Genomic DNA, 23283 nt, shown 5'->3' on the forward strand with positions numbered 1-23283 from the left:
CATGTGAGCACTGGTTTCAGTCCCTGCTGCTCCACTCTGATCCAGCTCCCTGCTAATGACCTGGGAAAACGGTGGAAGATGGTTCAGGTCCTTGGGCTCCCGTGTTCAAGTGAGAGGCCTAGAAGAAGCTTCCGGCTCTTAGCTCTGGACCACCCCAGCTCTGACCATCTGGAGAGTGGAGCAGTGGACCAGTGGATGGATGGGAAATCTTTTTCTCTGTATCTTTCCCCCCACATCTTTAGCTCTGACTTTCAAGTAAAATAAATAAATAAAATCTTTTAAAAAAATGATTTATTTGAGAAGGAGAGAGAGTCAGAGAGAGAGAAATTCCATCCACTGGTTTATTCTCGAGGCCCGGAGCAGTGCTGGGGCTAGGCCAGCACCACAGACTCCACTCAGGTCTCCCAAGGAGGTAACAGGAGTCTACACTTGAAGTATCACTGTGATCGCCAAGAGTCTACATTAGCAGCAAGTTGGAGTCAGCCATGGCTTTCCGGCTTTCCGATTTGGGATCCGGGCACTCTAACCATCCTCTTAACTGCGAGGCTAGACATCTGTCCTTTAGCTCATCTGTAAAAGCTACGAACAGAAGCTTCCTGGGGCAGGGGAGAAGAGACAGCAAACCTGGTGTGCATGGTTGGGCAAAGATGATTGTGAGGGCAGGAAATAGCAACTCACTTTACCACTTGAAATGTAAGCTTGACATGAGCTCTGCTGTCTACTTGTATATCCCAGGCGCATACCACGTTGGTGGGGTATTTCATAGGATACCAAGGACTGGAGAAGGAGCCCGAATTGTTTGTGAGCAAACCGCCACACTGGAAACTGTCATCTGTAAGAAACAGCCAAGAACTTCATCAGATAGGGCACAGGCCCCCTGCAGGGGTTTCCAGTGGAGTTAGGGAGTGGGAGGGGGTGAGTGTGGGGCCAGCACAATGGCATCCCATATGGGTGTTGGTTCGCGTCCAAGCTGCTCCACTTCCCATCCAGCCTTGTGCTTGTGGCTTGGGAAAGCAGTTGAGGATGGCCCTTGGGACCCTGCACTCAAGTGGGAGACCCAGAAGAAGCTCCTGGCTCCTGGCTTCAGATTGGCTCAGCTAGCTCTGGCTGTTGTGGCCACTTGGTGAGTGAACCAGCAGATGGAAGATCTTTCTGTGTCCCCTTCTCTCTGTAAATCTGGCTTTCTAGTTTAAAAAAAAAATCCTAAATAACTAAAGAAGGGGTGAGGGGGAACAGAATTGAGGGATGCTTGATCTGAAAAAGCCACCTGGGGAGACTCGCTGGCGTTGCTGACACCTTCAGTAGATGAAGATGGTGATGCCTCCTGCTGTGGGGAGCTACTGGCAGGGCACATTTGCAGTGTTAAGGGTCCCGTGGGTTGGTAAAGTGTGTAATCGAATGATAAGGGTGAGGAGACAATGCAAACCCTTCCCAGCACAGAGTGCTGTTCAACAGCTGGTATTTAACAATCCGCGCTTGTTAAAAGGCCGAGCAACGAGGGAGGTCATGGAACTGGTCTAACGGCCATGGGGAGACTGCGCAGTGTCCATGGTTATAAGGAGTTAAAAACCACGAACTAGCCTCCAGCTAGGGGCTTTCCATAGTGAGGATCCAAATAAAGCTACTTCCCACTTGAATCAATCGAATACTTTCTTTGCCTGGCTTCAGCATCCCCTACCAATACCTTCTCCTGGTGCCACCTCGGTGGAGCATCAAACCAGTCCAATCGAGAGCTTCCCACTGCATAAATGGCTCCTTGCTCAAGTAAAACTTTAAGTTTTTGAATCATCGGGGTTTACCATTTGCCAATTATGTACAAATACTGACTGAAATCAAGACCAAGGTCATTGAACACATCGATTTATAGCTGAAACATTGGGTTTGGCTCAAGTGGAGTTTGTGGAGACTCCATCTATACCACATCTTGTCATGCATCACGTGTCAAAGGAAGAAAGGGCAAAGGTCAACTGAAACTGAAGCACATACAACCCCCCGAAGGGCTTACATAGACCTGTGAAGGAGCTGCCACCAGCGACATTCGGAAGTGCAAAGAAAAAGTCCAGAAACTCCCGAAAAATACTAAAAAATGTGGACCCTCAAGAGCTATCATTTTGCAGGGCCCCAATGGACAGGGGTGACTTCTCAAGAGTTGGGGCATTTGCACGCCAAGTGCATGGACAGGGTTGCTCTATGGAGAGTTAACGTGTTGGCCCATGCTCGCAGCACGGCCACCCCTGTAGGTGACCTCCCCCTCAGCCGACCCAGACTCACAGGGGCCATTCCGGGTGATTCTAGCCCTTCTTCCTCCCACATCTCTCCCCAGCCTCTGCTGTCCCTCCACTCCATCGGGCTGCCTTGCTCTTGTGTGATTGTGCCCTGGCTTCAGAACTGAATAGCTGGCAGCCACACACACCAGGGGTCTGGCAACTAGTGCAACAGAAGAGCAGTACCTGTTGGTGCCACGTCTGGACCACTGTCGATACCTGGATCAAAGACAGGGGAGAGGCCACGAGATGGCTTGAGTAAGGCAGTCACAGGATTCTTAAGAAGCACTGCGTACCCTTTTTTTTTTTTTTTAGGATTTAGCATCCTATTGTATTCTACAGAGTTAGGAAAATAATGTAGAAACCCACCATGTCAGTTCCAAGATTAGCATCCTGCCTTGGTGCCCACCTGATGAGGGAGCAGTTTGCTCTCCCGGGGGCTCAAACGCACAATGTCATTGGATTGGGGTCAGTTTTTGGACTGAATGAGCCTTAGTAGCAGAGTGCTGCTGAGGCCTGGCCACAGTCCCTTGAGTCCCTTGAGTCTGGACCTGACAGAGTCTAGACCTGCCTGTAACATTGGCTGTCTGTGATGCTGGCTGTGCCATGGCTGCTTTACCAGTGGTCACTTCACCAAGAGTGCCAACAGTCTCAGCTTTATCACAAGTTGTGAAGAATACAGGTGAACACAGATGCACCTGTTGTAGCTTTGTCTGAACTTCTCATCGGTCACCAACTCTTATGTATGCTCAGGAGAGAAGACACTGTCCCAGGCCCCGGCATTCCATTCCAGGAATGCAACACAGACCGTCTAATTCATCCCAACTCTTCAGAGTATTTTGCAGATGCCACAGTTTAAACGAAAGAAGCAGACTTCTAAGCCAATTGACTCAGAACTCTGGCTTGCCCCCGGGGTGGCAGCGGAGGGTTCCTTTCTGAATCTCCATCTGCTTTTCCCAGAGGCTGTAGGTAAATGAGATTCTTGCCCTCTCCCCCCTCTGTGCCACCCATGCACAGGGCACTCACTCACCCGAGCAGATGGCACTGGCATCCTCATGGTGGCCGCAGTTGTGGGAGAACCATCCACTGTGCATGCACTGCCACACCTTGGCCTCATCCCCCATGCATTGCATGTCGTCCAGAAGGATGTGGCCAGTGCCTCCGTTAAAGTAGCTCTCAGGTGGAGCTGACAGAGCCTCCCCACAGCCCAGCTGCTGGCATACCACCTTGGCATCTGACAGGTCCCAGTGATCATCACACACGGTGCCCCAGGTGCCATTGTAGGAGACTTCCACCCGACCTTCACACCTGTGGTTGCCATCTACCAGTCGGAGGGACATACCTGGGTGACAGAAGCGAGGCGTTTCTGAGCTGGGGAGCTGTCCTACATAGGCCTTCTCCAGCCCTTGGACACATGTCCCTGTGTCAGGATGCTGGACTTGAAGTAGCGTGGCTTTGAGTCCTGATTTACCCAGAATGGCACTAATGTGTGACTGTGATGAATGTCTGTTAGTATTTGATGGCTCCTTTAAGTTCCCAGCACTCGCAGAGGACAAATCACGCAGCCCCACCCTGTGCATATGCCTCTGGAAGCTCTGGGGTGTCCCTCGGGTTCTGCAGCAGATCCTGGGAGACCTGGAATTGTGTGGGAGCAGGGGGTGGGTAGTTACAGTCTGAGGTGGTTTTGTTCTGGGAGGAACAGTCCCTTTGCAGAGGGAGGAGCTCTCACTGGAGCCCTTCGCTGGCACGTTTAGGGTAGGAGACCTTAGCCTAATGCTTCGGTGCAGGAAGTGACCAGGGCTGGAAGAGCCTGTGTGAGAGGAGAGGCTGGAGGGCTATTAGCGTCACCAGAGATGTCCCTAGGATGTCATTTGTAGCGGCAAACTCATCGGGTCAGATTAGAAAGCATCTTCTTTTTTAAAGGGAATAGGTACAGATGAGACCCATCTTCCCTCCAGTGTGCCGGCTGGCATACCCACCACTGTGCTTCTCGTCTTGCAGAATGGCACTGTACAGGGCGTAAAACCCCACGTTGGTGACCATGGAGTCACTTCTGAACACTGTCGTCAAGATGTTCGAAGAGGAAAGAAAGGTGAGTTCCGCTCCGGCACAGAACTTGCCCATGGAGAGTGAAGCAGCTTGCCGGCCGTCGAAGACCTCGATGAAGTCGTAAGGGCACCCGTAGACGTCCTCTAACCTGAGAAGAGGAAGGCAGCGTTCATGCTCCCCAGGGAACCCGCACAACGTTCTAAGAAGAACTCCGACATAGCCCCTGCTGCCGCCTCCCACCAATACTGTCCCACTCCCAGCTTGACCTCCCAGGTGCTGCTTGGGCTTGCCCTTCTGTCCTTCCCTTCCGTGGCTGCCCGAGGCCTGCCATGATCTATCTCATCACTCACCTGGCCTATGACAGCTGCCTCCCACCTGGTGTCTTGGCTTTTGGTCTCTCCTCCCATGCTGGTCCTCTTCATGTCCTCCACTCTTGATGTAAAGTCCCCCTACTCTCTGGGTAGCAGAAAGTTTTCCTAGCAGTCTTGTTAGGAAAATTCTCAAGGAGACCCAGAGTAGGAACTGACAACAGCTGCCAAAGGATTCTTACCACCAATAAATCAAATGGACTGATCCAAACAAAGGGCTTTCGTGGCCCAGTTCATCTAACCTGGGTGGTGTGAGAGGCTGTCCCAGCATCCCGCCCCAAGCTGCCTTCTCTCCTCTCACTCTATCCAGTTGCTACACATGCACACATCCCAGCATCGAGCAGCTTTTAACCAGCAGACCTTGCCACATTGCCCATGGAGTTTCTGGGAATCAGATTTCTATCTAGCTTCCCTTATAGACTGGCACCTACGAGCAGCTGGAGCTGTTACCAGTCTTGTTTGTCTCTCTAAGCGCATATCTGTGCCTGGCCCTGCCGGGATCAGGAGCTCAACAAATATGCAACGAAAGTGCATCAGCCTGCGTCTAACGTGACCTAGCTCTCCGAAGCACTCAGGGAAGCAGGGACCCAGCGTGTAGGGATGGTTCTGCTGAGTCACGGCTTGTTTGATGGGAGATTGCCACCTAACATCCGATGCCGGGTCCGTGTGGGTACATGCAGGAGCTACTGCGTCCACATCTGTGGACAGGCTCAGATATTTCTTTTTCTTTCTTTCTTTCTTTTTTAAAGATTTATTTATTTGTTTGAGAGTCACAGAAGGAGAGACACGGAGGCCTTCTATCCACTGGTTTACTCTCCAGGTGGCAGCAATGGCCAAAAAGAGTAGTAAGGAGCTTCTTCCAGGTCTCCCACATGAGCACAGCTGCCCAAACAGTTGGGCCATTTCCTGCTGCTTTTCCAGGCACATTAATAGGAACCTGGATCAGAAATGGAGCTGTCAGAACTTGAATCAGTGCTCAGATGCGATGCTAGCATCCATAGGCTGCAGCTTAACCCACTATGCCACAATGTTGGTGCCCAGGTTTTTCTTGACTTCTTTTGTTACCATTATTTTCTGTATTTTCATCAATTTCAACCTTATTCATCGAGTTTCCTGTTCCTGACTTTCTTTTTCCCAGCTGGAAATACAGTTTGAAAATATTGACTTGGGAAGTGTTCAATGTAATATAACTTTTCAACGTAAAATCCCTTTAGAATTTGTTTTTTTTGGGGGGTGGGTGGGTTATGGGAGAAGTCACTGTCTTTAGGGACAGAACAAATCATATGTACGTTTTGGTAAATGAAAAGCATTTGCTCTTATAAATTGTGCTCGTCCTCAATCCGTGGGCATTGCATTTGTGCGTATGTGTACATGTTTTTGCGGAAGTTCAAAAACATTCATTTTTTTTTAACAAACTAAATTTGTTTTACAAGGGAAAATGCCAGCTATGCAAATTTGCATTTGAACAACGGAAAGCAGCCTTGGTGCCTGTGTGGGTCATCTCAGGTCTCCTCTTTGTGTATTTATTAACACAGAGTGGTTTCTGAAAGCTAACTGTCACATTTGAAATCCTGCTGCTGCAGACCACAGCTGTTCCAGCACGAAAGAAGACAAGGACCTCCCAACAACTCAGCATTTTGTTTAGGAAAAAACGAAAAATACAAAGTGTGTGTGACAGCAACAGGTGTCAAGTTCAAGTGAAGAATCCTTGAACAGACAAGGTCAGTCGGGCAGCATAAGTGATCTCAACCCTGCTGGGCTGATGCAAACTCAACCTGAGTCTTTGTTGGTAAGTGTTTTTGTTAAGACCAGAATGTGAGCTCAGTTCAAATCACGGGTGATGGTGGAGTAGGGTTCTGTCCAGTGAGGGAGCCCAGTGAGGCCACTGCAACCCTGGAACCAAGCAACTGCTTCATTCACTTCACTGTGCTGTTAGCCCTGCACGAGGCTCCCCTTGCAGGCCTCCCGTGGAGCTCTGGTTGCAGCTGCCTGATCCGTTATTGGCTCAGATACACTCCTTGGACATTTTATTGTGCCTCAGTTTTATCTTTTTGACATTGATGACACTGCAATCTGGGATCATATTACATCAGAAAATAGGACATTCTGGGGGGCCGGAGTTGCCGCACAGCATCGAAAACCGCTGCCTGCAATGCCAGCACCCCATGTGGGCACCAGTTCACGTCCTGGCTGCTTCACTTCTGATTCAGCTCCCTGCTAACGGCACGAGGAAAACAGACAAAGGTGGCACAAGTGTTTATACCCCTGCCACCCATGTGGGACAGCTGGATGAAGCTCCTGGCTCCTGGCTTCGGCCTGGCCCAGCGCTGGCTGTTCCAGTCATCTGGGAAAATACCAGTGTATAAGAGCGCTCTCTCCCTTTTCCTCTCCCTCTCTCTAACGCTGTCAAATAAATAAATCTTTAACAAATGAAAGGACAGAACTAGCAAGAACAAAATGGCTTCTTTTAATATATTAATATTTATAAATGTAAATTGATAGAACAGCATACCAATACTTTGGACTATTATTTTCACAAACAAAAACTATTTGGACTATTATGTTTCACACAACAAAAATAGTGAGCAAAATTCTAAAGATACCAAAATGGAAAAAGCGAAGTGCCATGCAGTGTAAACCAGGGATTGTCCATCTCAACAATGTGGACGTTCAAGGCTGGGTCGTTCTTTGCTGGGCTTTTAGGGTAAACCTCCTAGACATTGCGGGACTACGAGCGGCAAGTCTGGCATCTAGCCACTAGATGGCAGTGGCACCCTCCCATCATGACCATCACAGCTCCTGGGGCTACACTCCTAGGAAGGCAGGCTCATTCCCACACATGCGCACTCCCACTTTTTGAGAGCCACCGGTGTAAATAATACCCAATTTAGACCTCAAGAAACAAAGTTTAAATAATAGTAGGTATATTTGCTCTGCTCTGGTTCTAGGCAACACATTAAACAACTTTGCTCCCACATTACAGTAAGAAACTTGTGTTGGAAAAATGTCCATGTGGTGACAGGGGCACAGGCTGTAACCATGCTGTTTTGCAAAAATGGCAGCATGGCATTTTTGCTTCAAATTATTAAGCCTGAGAATTTTCTGGACTTCTTCTCATATTGTGTTCAACCAATTAATGTGTTGAATGAATGCATGATAAATACAGTCTGTCCCTGACATTAGCTTTTTTCCTCATCACCCAGAAGGAATTTGGCCAGAGCTGCTCAGGAGAAGACACCTGCCTGTGTGAGAAGACAGCCCAGAGATCGCAGAGACCGACCAATTGTTCTCACGTGGGAAGGCTCCCTCTTTGGGAAAAGCAGGGAGTCCAGTCTAAACTAACTTTAGAGTGGAGAAAGGCAACGCCACTTACTGCAGGCTTGGGACCCTCAATTCTATGAGGAACGTCTCAGCCACGTGAATGACCCAGACACACTCCACGCTGGTGGGGTAGTTAGCCGGATACCAAGGACTGGAGAAGGAGCCAGAGATACTGGAAAGCACGCCACCACAAGAGCTGCTTCCTTCTGTAGGGGTGGACAAGAGGGGCTGGGGTTAAGCCACCACGTGTGTGTTATTCCAGTCCCGGGGGCAGCACGTCATGTCCCTGTATCCTAGGTGCTCTGCTTTTGATCCAGGTCCTTGCTAACGCACCTAGGAAGGCAAGTGGGCATCTTTGTGGTGTTCTTGCCTCTGACTTCTGAAGGGCCCAGCCCTGGCAGTTGTAGCCATGTGGGAAGTAAACCAGTGGACGGGAGACCTAGCTCTGACTCTGGGACTCTGCCTTTCAAATAAATGAATCTTGACAAAAAGAGAGAACAGACGAAAGGCCAAAAGTATTTTGTAGTTTCCCAGTTGTGGGACCTGGATTCCATTGCCATCAACAACCAAAACACAAAAGGCAAAGGGGCCCTGGTGGGTGAGACTGAGCTGTGGCTGGGCTGAGTGAGTGACGGTGCCTCTGAGTGACCACACAGAGAGGAGGAAAAAGGCACAGGGGACAGGCAGGACTGTCCAGTTGATTATAAGTGAGACTGGAAGTGGAATTGGGCAAATGCATGCAGTGCGTGTGCAGTGTCCAGGAAGCACTATGTGTAAGTATTTGAGAGGGAGGGAGAGAGAGAAAGAGATACAGAGAGAATGACACGCACTCCAGGAATGCCTGCATCAGACCAAGCCAGGAGCTGGAAGCTCGGTCCAGTCTCCTTCATGGATAGCAGACCAGTCACCTGAGCTGCCGCTTCTGCCTTCCAGGGCCCACATCAGCAGAAAGCTGGAGGCAGGACCCAGAACGGGAGCTGCACCCAGGCATGCCACTGTCAAGACGTGGGTGCCTTCACCCACTCGCCAGCTTCTTGCCATGCCGGCTGCACTACATGTGTGGGCAACTGTCCCAGCCAGGCACCCCTTCCCCTAAGGTAGCCAGGACACAGAAGCCCATTGCAAATCAAACCAATTCCACCCAACTTGGTGCGTTACCAGACACTCACCTTGTGGCATGGGAGCCTGAGTGGTGACTACTGCAAAATTAAAAACCAAAGAATGTGAGTACAAAACTTAGTATCGGCAGATCGCCCTTCCTGTAAGTCAAATGAGTGAGCCTACTGCGACTCCTCCGTGTTAGCACAGGTTGCACACACATCCATTTCTCTTTTTTCCTCCTTTCAGCCAATTCACTAGGAAGTCACAGACACTGCACAATCACAGGACTTCTGTCCTCTTATCTGCCAGGGCTGGCCCAAGGTCGACCAGTTCCCAGGAGTCCCCACTGGACATCATCGGCTTATGATCATTCTGCTCCATCGGCAGGACTAACTAACCAGACCTGTAAGGACAAAATCCAGAGAAACGCGAGAGAGGGCGAGGACAGGCAGGCTGGACAGGAGTTTGGCTGGAGAAAGTTGGGCCTCCCTTTAATGTGTTCAGGGTCCCTTTAATGTGTGTATAGTCTCAACTCCTACTACACAGCAGGCTGAGACCAGGGCGGTATTGAAATCCACTGGGTGGCCGGGACTTGCTTGAGTTTCACACTAAGGACCACAGGGGCCAGAACTAGAAGCAAATGGGTCTTCTTGCCTCCCCACTGGGGTGCCGCTCAGCCTGCTTTACCGTGAACGCAGAATCGTGACAATGCTACACTCTTGCCTCTCCTGGCTGGCTCAGTAAGGGGCTTGTTGGGTTCATGCTTCCAGTAACACTATCATAGTAAATGACTCCATTTCCTCCACAGTTTCTGTACCGGGCGACTCTCTTCTGCATGGAGTTGGACACCACTGACTCCGTAACGGGAAATCACAGCACAGAGGGAGAGCGAGACCTTCTGAGGCCAAAAACCCTCTTACAAGGACTTGGGCACAGAGCTGCTGATGACCCACAAGCTGTGCCTCCCTCCTCCCCAGTGGGGATGCAGAGGAAAGCGAGAAGGACTTGTGGGGGCCTTGTGGACCCCAAGAAGGGGCAGGGGTTGCCCTGCCTCCCCCACAGGGCTGCTCTGTAACTCTTGAATCCCAGGGTACCATGAAAAGCTGGGGCATCTTCCATAAGAGGGGAGATCCATCAGCTAATGACCCAGGGCTACTGTCCCATGCCAAAGCAGCTGGCTGATCTCTAGGGCACACCTGCCAGCTTGATCTGAGTAGGCAAGAGACCTCCACTGAGTCCCTTGTCCACCACCATTCTTGGGTCCTAACACACCACAGGGCATACCTGGCCCTGACACCTCTGTGAGGTTCAGACCACCACTGAGGTCCAGGTGGCGTAAGTGGGGCTCTGAAAGCAGTGGCAGGTAGGGAAGTAGGCAGCTGAGAGCCCATGCCCAAGGGGCTAGGAGTGGCAGGAGCCAAGACCATGTGCTCTGGGAATTCTGGCTTGGGAGAAAGTTCTTGCCACGATTGACTGAGTATACATTTCAGGGAGGCCTTTCCTGCTGTGTTGGCTGAGCCAGGAGCCACAGAAGAGCCTGGTGTGATTCAGTTCTCACCAGCAGTCTGCTTTGCATCCACTGGAAGACTTTGGCACCTGCTACATCCTTTTTGCTGCTAGTTTCACGTTCTCCCACATCCCTGAGGAGCGACCCTTTCCGCTGTCTCACTCCACAGCCACCTTCTTCTCAGCCACAGTGAACAAACCCTTGTCTTTCCCATTTTGTCCCCTCCTTGCTCTGCTCTTACAGCTTTAGATGCTTTGGGGGTAGGGGAAATGTGGTTGTTCACTCCCTGTTTCTCAATTTTGGCCACACCTTGGACTCCCATGGGGGAATTTCAAATATAACTGACAGCTGGGAATGACCCCAGAGACCCTGAAGTGGCTGGCATGGGGTGTAGTCAGGGCCCACATGCACCCAGACAGAGGGTGGAAGCCTTATCAACGCTTCAGAGAGACTGCAATTCCCAGCCCTGGACCTACCTGCAGGTGCAGGAGTCTCCTCTGGAGCCCAGGTCCCAGCATCTGTACCATGAAAGAAGAGAAGATTTAGAAAATGCAAAGAATCTTCTAGGGAGAGGAAGAAGTGGTGGCTTTCTTGTGTGGGCAGGACAGGAAGCAGGCAGGGTTTCGTGTTGCGTGAACAAGCATGGGGACATGGTTGACTGTGGAAAGGCAGTTCCACACCCGGTTGAAGTGGGGTGTAGAGGGCAGTGACAGCCTGCTGTGTGGCCTTCAGAGATGCAGTCAGGTTCTCATTCTGTCTTCCTAGCTGGGACAGTCACTTGTTGGCTCACTGCCTTTAGAATCTCGGAGCCTGCTCTGTGCACAACTTCCATGCATCAGTAAGATGCTGTGCTTGCAGCTAGGGTGGTGGTTCAAGGATTGAGACGATACCTGCAATGCCAGCAACCCATGCCAAAACACCTGTTTGTTTGCTGTATCACTTCCAGCCCAGCAGGAAAGGCTACCTGAGCAGATGACTCCAGCGTCCTCATGGTGGCCGCAGTTGTGGTCTGACCAGGTGGAGCTGGGGCACTGGCCAAGGTGGCTCTCACTTCCTGAGCACTGGAGGTTGTCCAGAAGGATGTCCCCAGAGCCTGGGCCAAAGTAGGCTTTTCCCAGAGCAGCAATGGCCCGTCCACATCTCAGCTGTCTGCACACGACCTCGGCTTCATTCAGGTCCCACAGGTCATCACACACGGTGCCCCAGGTCCCCTTGTGGAGGACCTCCAGGCGGCCTGAGCACCGGCTGGAACCACCCACAAGCTGCAGCACTGGGCCTTCTTCTAAACAGAGAGAGATTTTATTTTTTAGTTTTGGATGTTTTAATAGGAAATATTTCTATTTCCTATATTTGTTGCTAAGAAAACCTTAAGATTGAGTTGATTCCACAATAGGTCCACAGGCTATAGAATGAGACACAGTTGTATTGAACTCCCATTTCTCTTGTTTCCTAGTTCTGCAGCTGCTGACAATCACCAGGTCTCCATGGGTCTCAGTGCAACCCTCTCAGAAAGGGCGGTGGGGTTGAGTCCACAAGAGCTCATGTGCAAAGTACCCAACACCCAGTGTGCTGTGGTGCCTGTAGATCTTGCCATGTGCTTTGCTGGATCACTGGAGAAGCAGGGTCCCAGATGATTGTTTGGATGTGTCTTCAGTAAGTGTAGGTTAGTCCAAGGAAGGCATCTGAGCCACAGGAGTGACTATGCCCAAGACCCAGGGCCCAAGGGCAGTGGTCGCTGTGAGCTGAAAGGCCAGTGGGAATCACTGACCATCTCCTAGGGGATAGCCTTGGCGTGCTGACCATTCAGTTGCTCCTACATGTCCAGCTCCTTTCCACTTGTCACTGCTGTTCTCTCTGCCTGGCATCCCGTCTTTGTCACTCATCCTGTGTCACCTTCCCCCAGGAAGTCATTCATTCCCGTCCAAACCACAGTGGTACCTCTACCCAGGTGCTCTACTCCCCAGACTGGCTCTTCATTCTCAGCTTCTACCTTTATCCCTTACCAATCTTACTCTAAAACTGTCAATTTACTTTTTCCTTGTGCCTTGATTGTCCACTATGCACCCACACCCATAAACCATAAGAGAGCAGGTGGGTGTACTTTCTGCTCTTTGCCCCAAGTTGTAAGTGGACACAGCACACAACAGGAGCCTCTGTGGATGAGTGAATGGTGACCATGAGACAGGAGTGGTTTGGATTTCAAACATCAGCATTTACTTAGCTTCTCCAGGCCAAGATCTCTAACACACATCTGAGGACCAAATACACAAGGAGCTTGCTGTTTTGGAAACAATCGATCCTGCAATTTCAATCACTGGCTTACTGGTGAGCTGTAAGTGTTACTCGATTCCCACATGGCATGTAAATATCAGAAGTCCTGTCTCTGGCAGAGTTCTCAAGATGGAAAACTAGACTTGGCTTTAGAAATGACTGCTGTAGTCTCATGGCCAATAAATGTCCACAAACTTCCCTTTTGGGTCAGTCTAGGGATGTATGCCAGGGATGGAATGAGCCAGCTGGTACAAGGAAGTGGAGTTTTCTATCTACTTCCTAGGCTCATTGGGCTGCCATACTTCAGCACTCTGGACAGTTCCCAGTAGCCGGGCAAGAGAAGACACAGCCTTAAGACCCTTCACAACACACAGCATTGCCTCCCAGACTGTAACAGTCTCGCCACTAAAACACAGGAATTTGCATCACTGCCTATGGTAAGATCCCCTGTGGTCCTCATGATGAGGAAATCTATCCACTACAGAGCAAGGTTGCTGTAATAAAATAGTGAAAGTCTTTTAGACACCAAATGGCTTCTGATTTTTTACACCAAAAACAGCCTGAGGTTTCCCACCTGAGTCTTTTTCATCCTGTGTAATAGCATTAAACATGGCATAGAAGCCAAGGTTGGTGATCATAGGATCGCTGCGGAACACCACGGTCATGATATCCGAGGAAGAAAAAAACAGCATAGCCACGGAGCCACAGAATTTCCCCATGGAGAGAGAAGCGATCCGAGGGCCATCGAAGATTTCAACCGAGTCATAGGGGCACCCAGGAATGTCTTCCAGTCTGGCGGTGCAGAATCATAGGATTATTAACAGGTTAGGAATTTCCTAGATATTAATGCTAAAAACGGGTGACAACAGAAAGATTGAATATCTGGATTATATTTTAAATTGCATACTATTATACAAACTTTAGTCAATTCTCTTAAGATGCTGTTTTTCTCTGGCTGAGGAAAGTATGGAGCTATGGCTACAAACTTTTAATAGAAGTGTTAAAAATCATAAAGTTTTGGCCAACTACATTCTGCTTAGAATATTAGGAAATACCAATTCATACTACAAAATTCTTAGATTGATTCAATACCTACCAAACAATGGATTCACCTACATCAATATTTTACAATCTTTTTCATACTCAAATTCTGGGGGACAAAAACTTAATCTGAAAATAAAAATAATGGGGCTGGTGCTGAAGCTGCCACCTATAATACTGGCATGCACTGATTCAGGTCTTGACAGCGTCACCTCCAACCCAGCTCCCTGCTTAAGCAACCGGGAAAGCAATAGGAGACATACAAAATGCTTGGGTCCCTGTCATTCATGCAGGGACTCAGACGGAGTTACAGAGTTGCGGGCTTCTGGCCTCAGCCTGGCCAACTCCTGAGTGTTGCAGCCATTTGGGAAAGTCAATCAGCACGTGGAAGAGCTCTCTCCTCTCCTCTCCTCTCTTCTCCTCTCCTCTCCTCTCCTCTCCCCTCCCCTCCTCTCCCCTCCCCTCCCCTTCCCTCCCTTCCTCTCCTCACACTTTGAAATAAATGAAAGAAATATTGAAAATAACAACATCCTAAGGAAGTATATTTGCCACACAGATATTACTCATGATGGAGAGTGATATAGAAGGAATAGACAACTAAGAACTTGATACGCTTTGGAGGTGTCAGTTCAGAGACCTCATCTTATTACAGGAAAATATGGCCATAGGGCTTTCACTAATAGCTCTGGGAGACATTTTGACTTAAGGTATTTCTGAATCCATGGCTTTGGTGTGGTCATGGTCAAAGAAGAACTCAGTGCACATCTGTAGCTAAGTCGCTATGGGATTCTGTGGTCTTGGTATATTTATAGCATGGTGTATGTTACCTGTGATGGAGAAGTGCTGCGCTGACTATGGATCTGCACAGAATCGCCTATCAGTGAAGGGCTGGATCTTGATATCAGACAGTCCCAGAAGGGCTGGCCTCTCTGAGCCTTGAGTTCCTAATTTCTAGTGGATATGACAAGGAGGCCTGTCTCAGGGCTGGAGTATGACAATGCAGAGAGCTGTGGAGGGGCCGGAGTTGTGTAGCGAGCAAAGCTACCACCTGTCATGCCAGCATCCCACATGGGGGCCGATTTGTGTCTCAGCTCTCTGCCAAGGGCCTGGGAAAAGCAGCATAAGATGGTCCAAGTGCTCAGACCCGTCATCCACGTGAGAGACCCGGATGGACTTCCTGACGTGTGAGTTTGGCCCTTGCACATCCTCAGGTATTTCAGCCAGCTGGATCTCTCTCTTCCTCATTCTGTAATTTGGATTCCAGATAAGTAAGACTTTTTAAAATAAGGCTTTAATACAATGTCTAGCTTCACCATGGATTGTCATTTTCTGACATGGAGATTGAAAACTGTCAGTAACACTGGGTTATTCTGTTCAGAGCTCTTCAGTTCACTATGTGGAACATTTTAGATGACATTCAACCCAAGACTGGAGTCCTTGGCTAATGGGGTCGTATAGAAAATCTGCCTATGATTCAGATAAAACAAAGAAACTACAAAAGGACAAATATTGATACCCAGTACACAACAGGGACCAAAAAAAAAAAAAAAAGAAACTAAAACACTGTGGGGAAATGACATTGAGCTTTTCAGATGGGGAATCATTCATTGACATTAACAAACTAACCCAAATGATGACTTAGGGAGCATGCAGAATTTTGTGCTCTTTAGCTTTCACCTTTAAGTGCTTGCCACTAAGAAAAATACCTTTATTCGGAACTTTCACCTAAATTTTCTCTTACTTCAAACTTGGAATCATGAGTTGTATGCGCAATTGTTTTTTCATGTGGATTTCCCAAACACACTGGATGTCCGTTGGATAGCTTTCTGGGTAGTGTGGACTGGAAAATGAGCCAGAGAGACTAGAGAGGACTCCTCCACAAGACTCACTTCCTCCTGAAACAACAGGACAAAGGACATCAGAGCATGTTCACATGGGATCCCTGTGTAGTTCTAGTCGTGACTAGCTCACACCTGAGGGTCAGGTGTGACCCTGGGCCTGGTGGACACACACAGCCGTACTGGCAGGTTTCACAGCAGATCACAGTCACTTGTGAAGGGAAGTATACCAGGTTAGCTATGAGGGACTGGAAAGTATTGATATGTGGGAGTTCTCTGCCTTTCTCTCTAACCTAACACCTGCTAAAAAAAAAAAAACTATTACATTTGTCCTTTCTATTAACTGTCTTCCAAATAGGGAACATTTAGATTCCAGGGGGGATGGAGTCATCCATAGAATGATAGACTGCGCAGATGCAGGGAGATGGAGCTGGCTGGGCCCACAAGTGGTGAGAGCTCGATGAGGTCTGGGGAATGAGAAGTTCCAGTATAATTTGGGAGATGCTGCAGATTGGGGAGTTTATGACTGAGGTCACCTTTAAGGACTTTCTCATCACTTTCATTGGGTAGATGGTTTCCTTGAACTTAGTAATTGCCCTGAGACCAGAACTTACAGATTCAGAATTTCTCAGGGTCAAAGAAGACAGCAGTGAAATTTAATTTTGTCTAGTTGGTTGTCATGTTGGGATAGACATATACATAACCTATGTGTGTATATTCAATGCAGCAGAACACTTCGAATCACCAAGTTATTTTGGAAGAAATTTGAAGATAGTTCCCTTGGTTGATCCTGACTCTACATTTCCAAGCTGCTTCATTTTTCATCTTTCTTTCCCTCCACAACCTACTTGCAATCCTCCACAAATCCCACAGATTTCTGGTCTTTGTTGAGATGGATGGTGGGAAGTGGTGATGGCCCCACACATCCTAAAGTTCTATCATCGATCAATATTTAGGTTACAATAATGGGACCAGGTCAGATTGAGCCTGGGACTCCTAGCAAGTGGACCACTTGTGATCACTGCCTGTGATGTGGGCTAATAGCCTGGTGCCTGAAATGACACCCCACTACAGTCAACTGTACCTGAAGAAGGGAGGCTGAGTGTGGGCCAATGGACCTTGGAACCCCAGCCCTGCCTCATGGGACTTGGGCAGATTCACATCTCCCCCTTCCAGCCTGCTTCTCTTGTTAAACATTCAGCGAGGCAGACCCCTCAACCACATGGTGCCAGTCTCCACTGCATTGCATCCTGACACACTGCCATGGTTCTCTTAGGAAGGCGTTAGCACTTCCATTTAAAACAAGTGGCTAAATCTGAACACCACCCAGTACGTACATGCATTGAAACATCACCCTGTACCCAATCTATGCGTATGCTTCTTAGATATAAGTTAAAAATGAGGAACAAGTGACTACCTGTAACAGGATCCTGAGGAGCCACAGAAGGACCTAGAAGAGGAAGGAAAAAGACAATGGTGATACGTGGGGTGGGGAATAGTGGGGGGAGCATCAGGGAACACAACACAGTGAGAAAAGGTTGAAGACACTGAGTCATACCATCTGGGTCCTGCAGTAGACTAAAGGCCACGTGTTCTCAGACATCCTTCTGCCACGAGTTGGCACCTGGGTAGGCTCTGTGACTGTTTTGGCCAACAGAAGATGGCGACAGTGACACCTGCGCTAGTGACTGGCAGCTTCTGTCTTCTGTCTCTGGGAACCCTGACCTGCCCATGCAGCTCTAAGTCATCTCTGATGACCTTGGGATGAGGCCCTGAGCCCACCTGGCAAGGTGAGACCCTCAGCTGTCTGCATAAGGCGCCAAGCACGTGAACAACCCTGAGTCCTCTAGACCAGTTATCAGATGAACACCATTGATGACCCTATTCAGTGCTGTGTAAAACTCGCAGCTGAGCCTCGCCCCAGGACTTGACCCACAAAGCTGTGACATATTTAAATGATTGTTGTAAACCACTAGCAACAGATAACCATAATGGCTTCCTTCAAGCAATATTGTTTTCCTGGTTTCTCTGTCACGAATATAATTTATGTAAATGAGAAAAACATGGGTGGATCTTCTTTTGAATATTCATGAATGCTTAACTTCAGCTAGGCCCTGTCTATCACTCACTATTCCAACACACAAAGCTTGCCTTTTTCCAGGAACTCTCAGAACACAGCAAGGTCTTCTCCAGACAGGTTCCCAGGATGCCAGGGTGTTTTGGATACAAGTATTCAATAAATTACATAAGACAATAACTTTTTAAATTATTTTTTTAATCTTTATTTATTTTTAGTACCTGGCCCAATAGCCTAGTGGTTGGATCCTTGCCTTCCGCACACTGGGATCCCATGTGGGCATTGGTTCATGTCTTGGCTGCTCCACTTTGCTTCCAGCTTCCTGCTTGCAGCTTGGAAAAGCAGTAGAAGATGGCCCAAAGCCTTGGGACCCTGCACCCACATGGGAGACTCAGAAGAAGCTCCTGGCTCCCGGCTTTTGATTGGCTCAGCTTTGTCCATTGTGGCCACTAGAGGAGTGAATCTTTGTCTTTCCTTCACTCTGTAAATCTGGCTTTCTAATAATTAATTTGTGATCATTTATTCATTTATAAATATTGTTTCTATGTAATAGTACATGTTATATAATGTATTTGATAATAAATAATACATATTTATATTATTTATTGTGGCCATCTGGGGAGTGAGCCAGTGGATGAACAACCTGTGTTTCTCTCTCACCCCTCTCTTCTCTCTCTTTCTTTCAAATAAATTAAAAATCCTTTAAAAACAGGATCTATGTTAGGTGATTTTTTCCCAATCCTAGAACAGCGCAAGCGCTCTCAGCATGTTTAAGGTAGACCAGGCTAGGCCATTATGCCTAGCAGCTTAGGCATATTCCATGAATTTTCAACTTAGAATATTTTCAACTGACAATGACTAGGATAACTCTATCAGAAGTTGAGAAACCTCTGTATATGAGAAAGGGCTCAAAACAGGGCCTGGATCTCAGCATTTGTAAGTATTTGCTGCCATTATTATTATTGTTATAAAGTTGCCTGGACTAGCAAAAACCATGAACGTACCTGGAGCTGTGGTTGGTGGTAGGGCTTCTGCATCTGGATGCACAAACAAAGGCAACAGATCATATTTCCAGAGTCTGAGCCATGGAGGAGGTAGGGTGACAAGGGACTAGGAGGCGTGTGCCAGGCAGAGGGCCATTGTCTTTCTGGGCATGGGACCCAGAATCCCAGAACAGTCCCCTGGGTACTTGGCACCCCACCCTGTCAATGCACTTGGCTGAATGGGAAGGACACAGCAACTGGATCACCCCTGCTGCATGGCAGCCAGTACTGGACTTCCCTGGCCCCTCTTATGCTGACTCTGGATTTTTTTGTTAAATGCAGATTCCTAAAGTTCCTTTCCAGATCTCCTTACTTACAGTCTCCAGGACAGGGCTTTGCAACATGTACTGCCATGTCCCCAGGTGGTGCGGCTGCATTCCAGAACTTTCCCTGGGCAACCAAGTTCTGCCCATGCCAGCAAGTGTGCTCTGGGGAGGTCACTTAAGGACTGAGGAGATGGGGGGTGGAAATCCCATCCTGGATGCATACTTTCAAAATGTCTTCAACTGCAACATTTGGGCTGTGGCCATGAGGGGAAAGGTACCTGAGCAGATGACGCCAGCATCCTCATGGTGTCCACAGTTGTGCTCTGACCAGCCCAAATGGGCACACTGGCCCAGGGCATGCTCCATTCCAGTGCACTGGAGGTTGTCCAAGAAGATGTCTCCTGATCCAGGGCCAAAGTGAGCCTCTCCTGGAGCAGCAATGGCCCGTCCACACCTCAGCTGTCTGCACACGACTTCGGCTTCATTCAGGTCCCACAGGTCATCACACACGGTGCCCCAGGCTCCCTGGTGGAGGACCTCCACGCGGCCTGAGCACGGGCCAGAGCCACCCACCAGCCTCAGCTCCGGCCAGTCCCCTGTGCACAGAAACAGCGTGTAGGTCCCCAGGCCGTATGCTTTCCTGGGTCCATCAACCCCAGGCTCAGAGGGAGGGCAGGAAGTGGGGTCATCTCCTCATCTGGAGCCCTGGGACTTGCTCCTCATAGCTCTCAGGTCTCTTGAGTTACTGGCTAGGGGGGGTCCTTAGCCAACTGACTGTTTTCTCCCCCAAATTTAGCACTGGCCTTTCAGGTTAAGCCCTGATGACACAGGGCCAAGAGCTACGGCTCCTCCCCCAGGGAGCAGAGTGTGTTTGCTAGCCAAGCAGGGACACTGGTCAATTCCACTGCGAGGTGAATGCGCTGGAGGACAAAACAGGATGCTACCAGGAGAAAAGGGATCAGGGAAGGTGGAGGGGCCATGCTGGGATGATACTTTGAGCCAGGGGGTACAGTGTTTGCAAAATACCTTGAATACCAGTTTGATGTTTGTGTATGTACCTAAAAAATAGGAACTTCACACATACAACTAACTTCACATGTAAAAAAGTAAAAAAAATAATTTCAGATAAGACTTCCAAATGGCCCTAACAGTCTGCACCTGGTGTTCAGACAGCTAGTGAACCTCAAGCTGGAAGGATGGGTGGGTCGAGGGCAAAGTCACAGCAGCAGACAAGGAGCTCGCTTCAATAAAAGGTGTGACTGACCTGGGTCCTGAGCCAGGGACACTTCAGCATCTGTTAGCAGAGAGAATTAAATAGGTCAGTATTACCACTTTTTGTTACGTCTCACCCACTGAAGGCAAAGGTTTTAATGATATTCTTAAACATGTTTGCTGCTCTGATATGGGAAAATGTGTCTTTACTGAAGTGGCTCATCCACAGACACCAAAGGAAGCGTCTCTGGCTGTTGGCTTGCTGCTGCGTTCAGAGAACATGGCCACGTGTGAGTAGCACATTTGGGACTGACTGAGTGGGTTTGTAGCAGGTGAGTTTCACTTTAAGGGTCATTGGGCACATGCCAGACTAGACAGTCAACCTTACAACCTCAAAACCTGGGACTATCATGGCGCCATGAGGCTCTAAGTAGGTTATATGAGCCACACACAATAAAAAGCCACAACACAAATAGATGGGACAATGCTTGTGAATCTGCACCTCGAGTGCAAAGTTGCAGGGGGCAGGTGCTGACATGCACTTGGGCAGACTCTGTGCGGCAGGAATCATCAGAGATTACAATGACTGACTCTTTCAAGTCACTTCAGAGAAGGATGACAGCTGCTGGCTCGTCAAGATCTCCATGTTGGCGCCACTGAACGTGACTTATTCCTACCTAGCACATGAGCAGGCCCAGAGGGTTGTTTTTTTTTTTCCAATTAATGATCATAAGGCTATTAGAATTAGCCAGATGCAGCCACAAAATTTGCTTTGTGTTGGCCTGGAGTGAGAAACAAGGTGGTAAGAATTCCCCCAAATGTGGCCGCTTTGTTGTACTGTATGAGTGCCACGCTAAAGCTGGCTGCACTCCTCCTGGTGATTCTGTGAGCAAGCCATTAGTCTTCTAATTTTATAGAAAAGCAAGCTTGGGTGCTGGGAGTTCATGTGGTCCAGTTTGAGCACCAGCTGTGAGAGGGGTGCAGGCCTGACCCTCTCTGAAGTCTAATCCAGCTGTGCACCCTGGTCTGCCTGTTTCAGATAGACTCCGACTTTGTCAAGCTCTCCAAAAATCCCCCTAACTAAGCATGCATCGTATCTTTGGTTGGAAAGCTTCACTCCAGGGGCTGGCAGTTACAGACTTGCATATTTGAGCAAGTAAGGAGGGATGAGAGAAGTCTTCAGAAAAGTCACAGGAAATATGTGTTACGAATCAACCCTGTGTGGTTTTTCAACATTTTTGGTACCCAAGGGAGCATTTTAAATTTCATTTGCCCACAAACATTTTGAGGTATGCCTATAAACAAAAATTCCCATGTCTCAGGTTTGAGGGTCCCATCCTAGTCCCTGCATGACTGTGAGTGCGTGCAGGGCAGTCTTGGGACACTTGTGGACAGGACCATCTGAAAGGGGCAGGGTACCTGAGCAGATGACACTGGCATCCTCATGGTGCCCACAGTTGTGTTCTGACCAGCCTGAGTGGGCACACTGGCCCAGGGCGCGCTCCACTCCAGCACATTGCAGGTTGTCCAGGAAGATGTCTCCTGATCCAGGGCCAAAGTAAGCTTTTCCAAGAGCAGACACGGCCCGTCCACACCGCAGCTGTCTGCACACGACTTCGGCTTCATTCAGGTCCCACAGGTCATCACACACTGTGCCCCAGGCTCCCTGGTGGAGGACCTCCACGCGGCCTGAGCACGGGCCAGAGCCACCCACCAGCCTCAGCTCCGGCCAGTCCCCTGCACACAGAGATAAGGACAGGGTGGGTTGGGGGGGAGGTGTGAGTCTCCAGGGACCCTGCAGACAACAGAGATGTGACAGCTACTGTCCTTAGAAGGCCCTGTACCTTCCCACGAGTTTGTCTGAGCTCCCACCCCACTCTACTCTGGAGCACATGGGGGAGCCAGCCACCCAGCCAGCCAGCCAGCCAGCCTCTTAGTCAGAAGCAAAGCCATTCAGTTAGCAAATGACATTCAACATAAAGTGTTCACTAAGAACTGATTTTTCCAAATGTCCAGCCAATCTATTCTGGCTAAACACAAGCATGTGAAGTCATTGGTACTGTGACCTGTGAATTTATGAAGCAGTTTTGTGTGTTTGTGGGTTCACCTCAACCTCATAATAGTTCAGGAAAACAAGCAGAAAAGTGCACATCTCTGTGGGCTGGTTCTAGCTCTAAGGGAATTGGAGGCTGGGACTCGCAGTGCTGCAGCCCAAGCCTCACCCCTGCTGAGGGGCAGGTCTACGCGCAGGTCTGTGGGCTCCAGCACTCTCCATTTCCTCCTCTGCTCATTGCCTCGCTGCCCATAGAACAGCTCTGCCCAGGTCGAATGCTCCCCACAACCCACATATTAGACACTTGGTCCCCGGGGAGGTGCTACTGGAAGAGGGCAGAACCTGCCAGCAAAGCATCCACCGGGAGGCCTGAGCTCGTTGCAGGGGCTGCCTCAGAGAGTAGCTCTCGTGGGGATTGAGCTTGTGTCTGTTCAGTCTTTCTGCTTCCTGTTTGGACACATGCTCCCTTCTGTGCACTTTACCGTTCACCAAGTTAGAACTGGCGTCCGGCCATTCAGGCTGTCAGTGCTTTCCTTCATCGACAACTTGTCTCAGGCATTTTGTGCAGTGTGAAAAAGCTGACAAAAGAGGCTCTGACACTCCACTCACTTGGGAAAAGCCTTTTGGGCTGGTGTTGTTTGCAGGGGTTAAGCTGCCCCTGCGACACCAGCATCCATATTGGAGTACAGGTTCAAGTCCTGGCTGCTCCATTTCTGATCTAGCTCCCTGCTAAAGCAGTTGGGGAAGGTAGTGGAATGGCTAAGTGAGTGAGCATTTGCCATCCCCATGGGAGACCCAAAGGCAGTTTCTGGCTCCTTTACTCAGCCATTGCAAACATTTGGGGGAACCAGGTGATGGCAAACATTTGGGGG

At 49.1% G+C, this 23283-nt stretch overlaps 1 protein-coding gene across 1 annotated transcript in view; it reads right to left on the reverse strand.

The window, feature by feature from the left end:
- Positions 1 to 23283, reverse strand: part of LOC121164355 (deleted in malignant brain tumors 1 protein-like) — a 142194-nt gene that overhangs the window by 24534 nt on the left and 94377 nt on the right. Inside the window, exons 20-33 of the mRNA XM_040992484.1 lie at positions 21778 to 22095; positions 20411 to 20440; positions 19425 to 19742; positions 18842 to 18874; positions 17178 to 17210; positions 15664 to 15817; positions 13456 to 13673; positions 11575 to 11892; positions 10388 to 10450; positions 8055 to 8208; positions 4244 to 4461; positions 3295 to 3606; positions 2451 to 2483; positions 679 to 832 (exon numbers count right to left, since the gene is read on the reverse strand). Of these exons, the coding sequence (XP_040848418.1) occupies positions 679 to 832; positions 2451 to 2483; positions 3295 to 3606; positions 4244 to 4461; positions 8055 to 8208; positions 10388 to 10450; positions 11575 to 11892; positions 13456 to 13673; positions 15664 to 15817; positions 17178 to 17210; positions 18842 to 18874; positions 19425 to 19742; positions 20411 to 20440; positions 21778 to 22095 (2356 nt within the window). The remainder of the gene's footprint in view (positions 1 to 678; positions 833 to 2450; positions 2484 to 3294; positions 3607 to 4243; positions 4462 to 8054; positions 8209 to 10387; positions 10451 to 11574; positions 11893 to 13455; positions 13674 to 15663; positions 15818 to 17177; positions 17211 to 18841; positions 18875 to 19424; positions 19743 to 20410; positions 20441 to 21777; positions 22096 to 23283) is intronic.

The sequence above is a fragment of the Ochotona curzoniae genome, unplaced genomic scaffold (genome assembly GCF_017591425.1).
Source record: "Ochotona curzoniae isolate NIBS_2020 unplaced genomic scaffold, NIBS_Ocur_1.0 contig_66, whole genome shotgun sequence".
NCBI classification, from domain to species: domain Eukaryota; kingdom Metazoa; phylum Chordata; class Mammalia; order Lagomorpha; family Ochotonidae; genus Ochotona; species Ochotona curzoniae.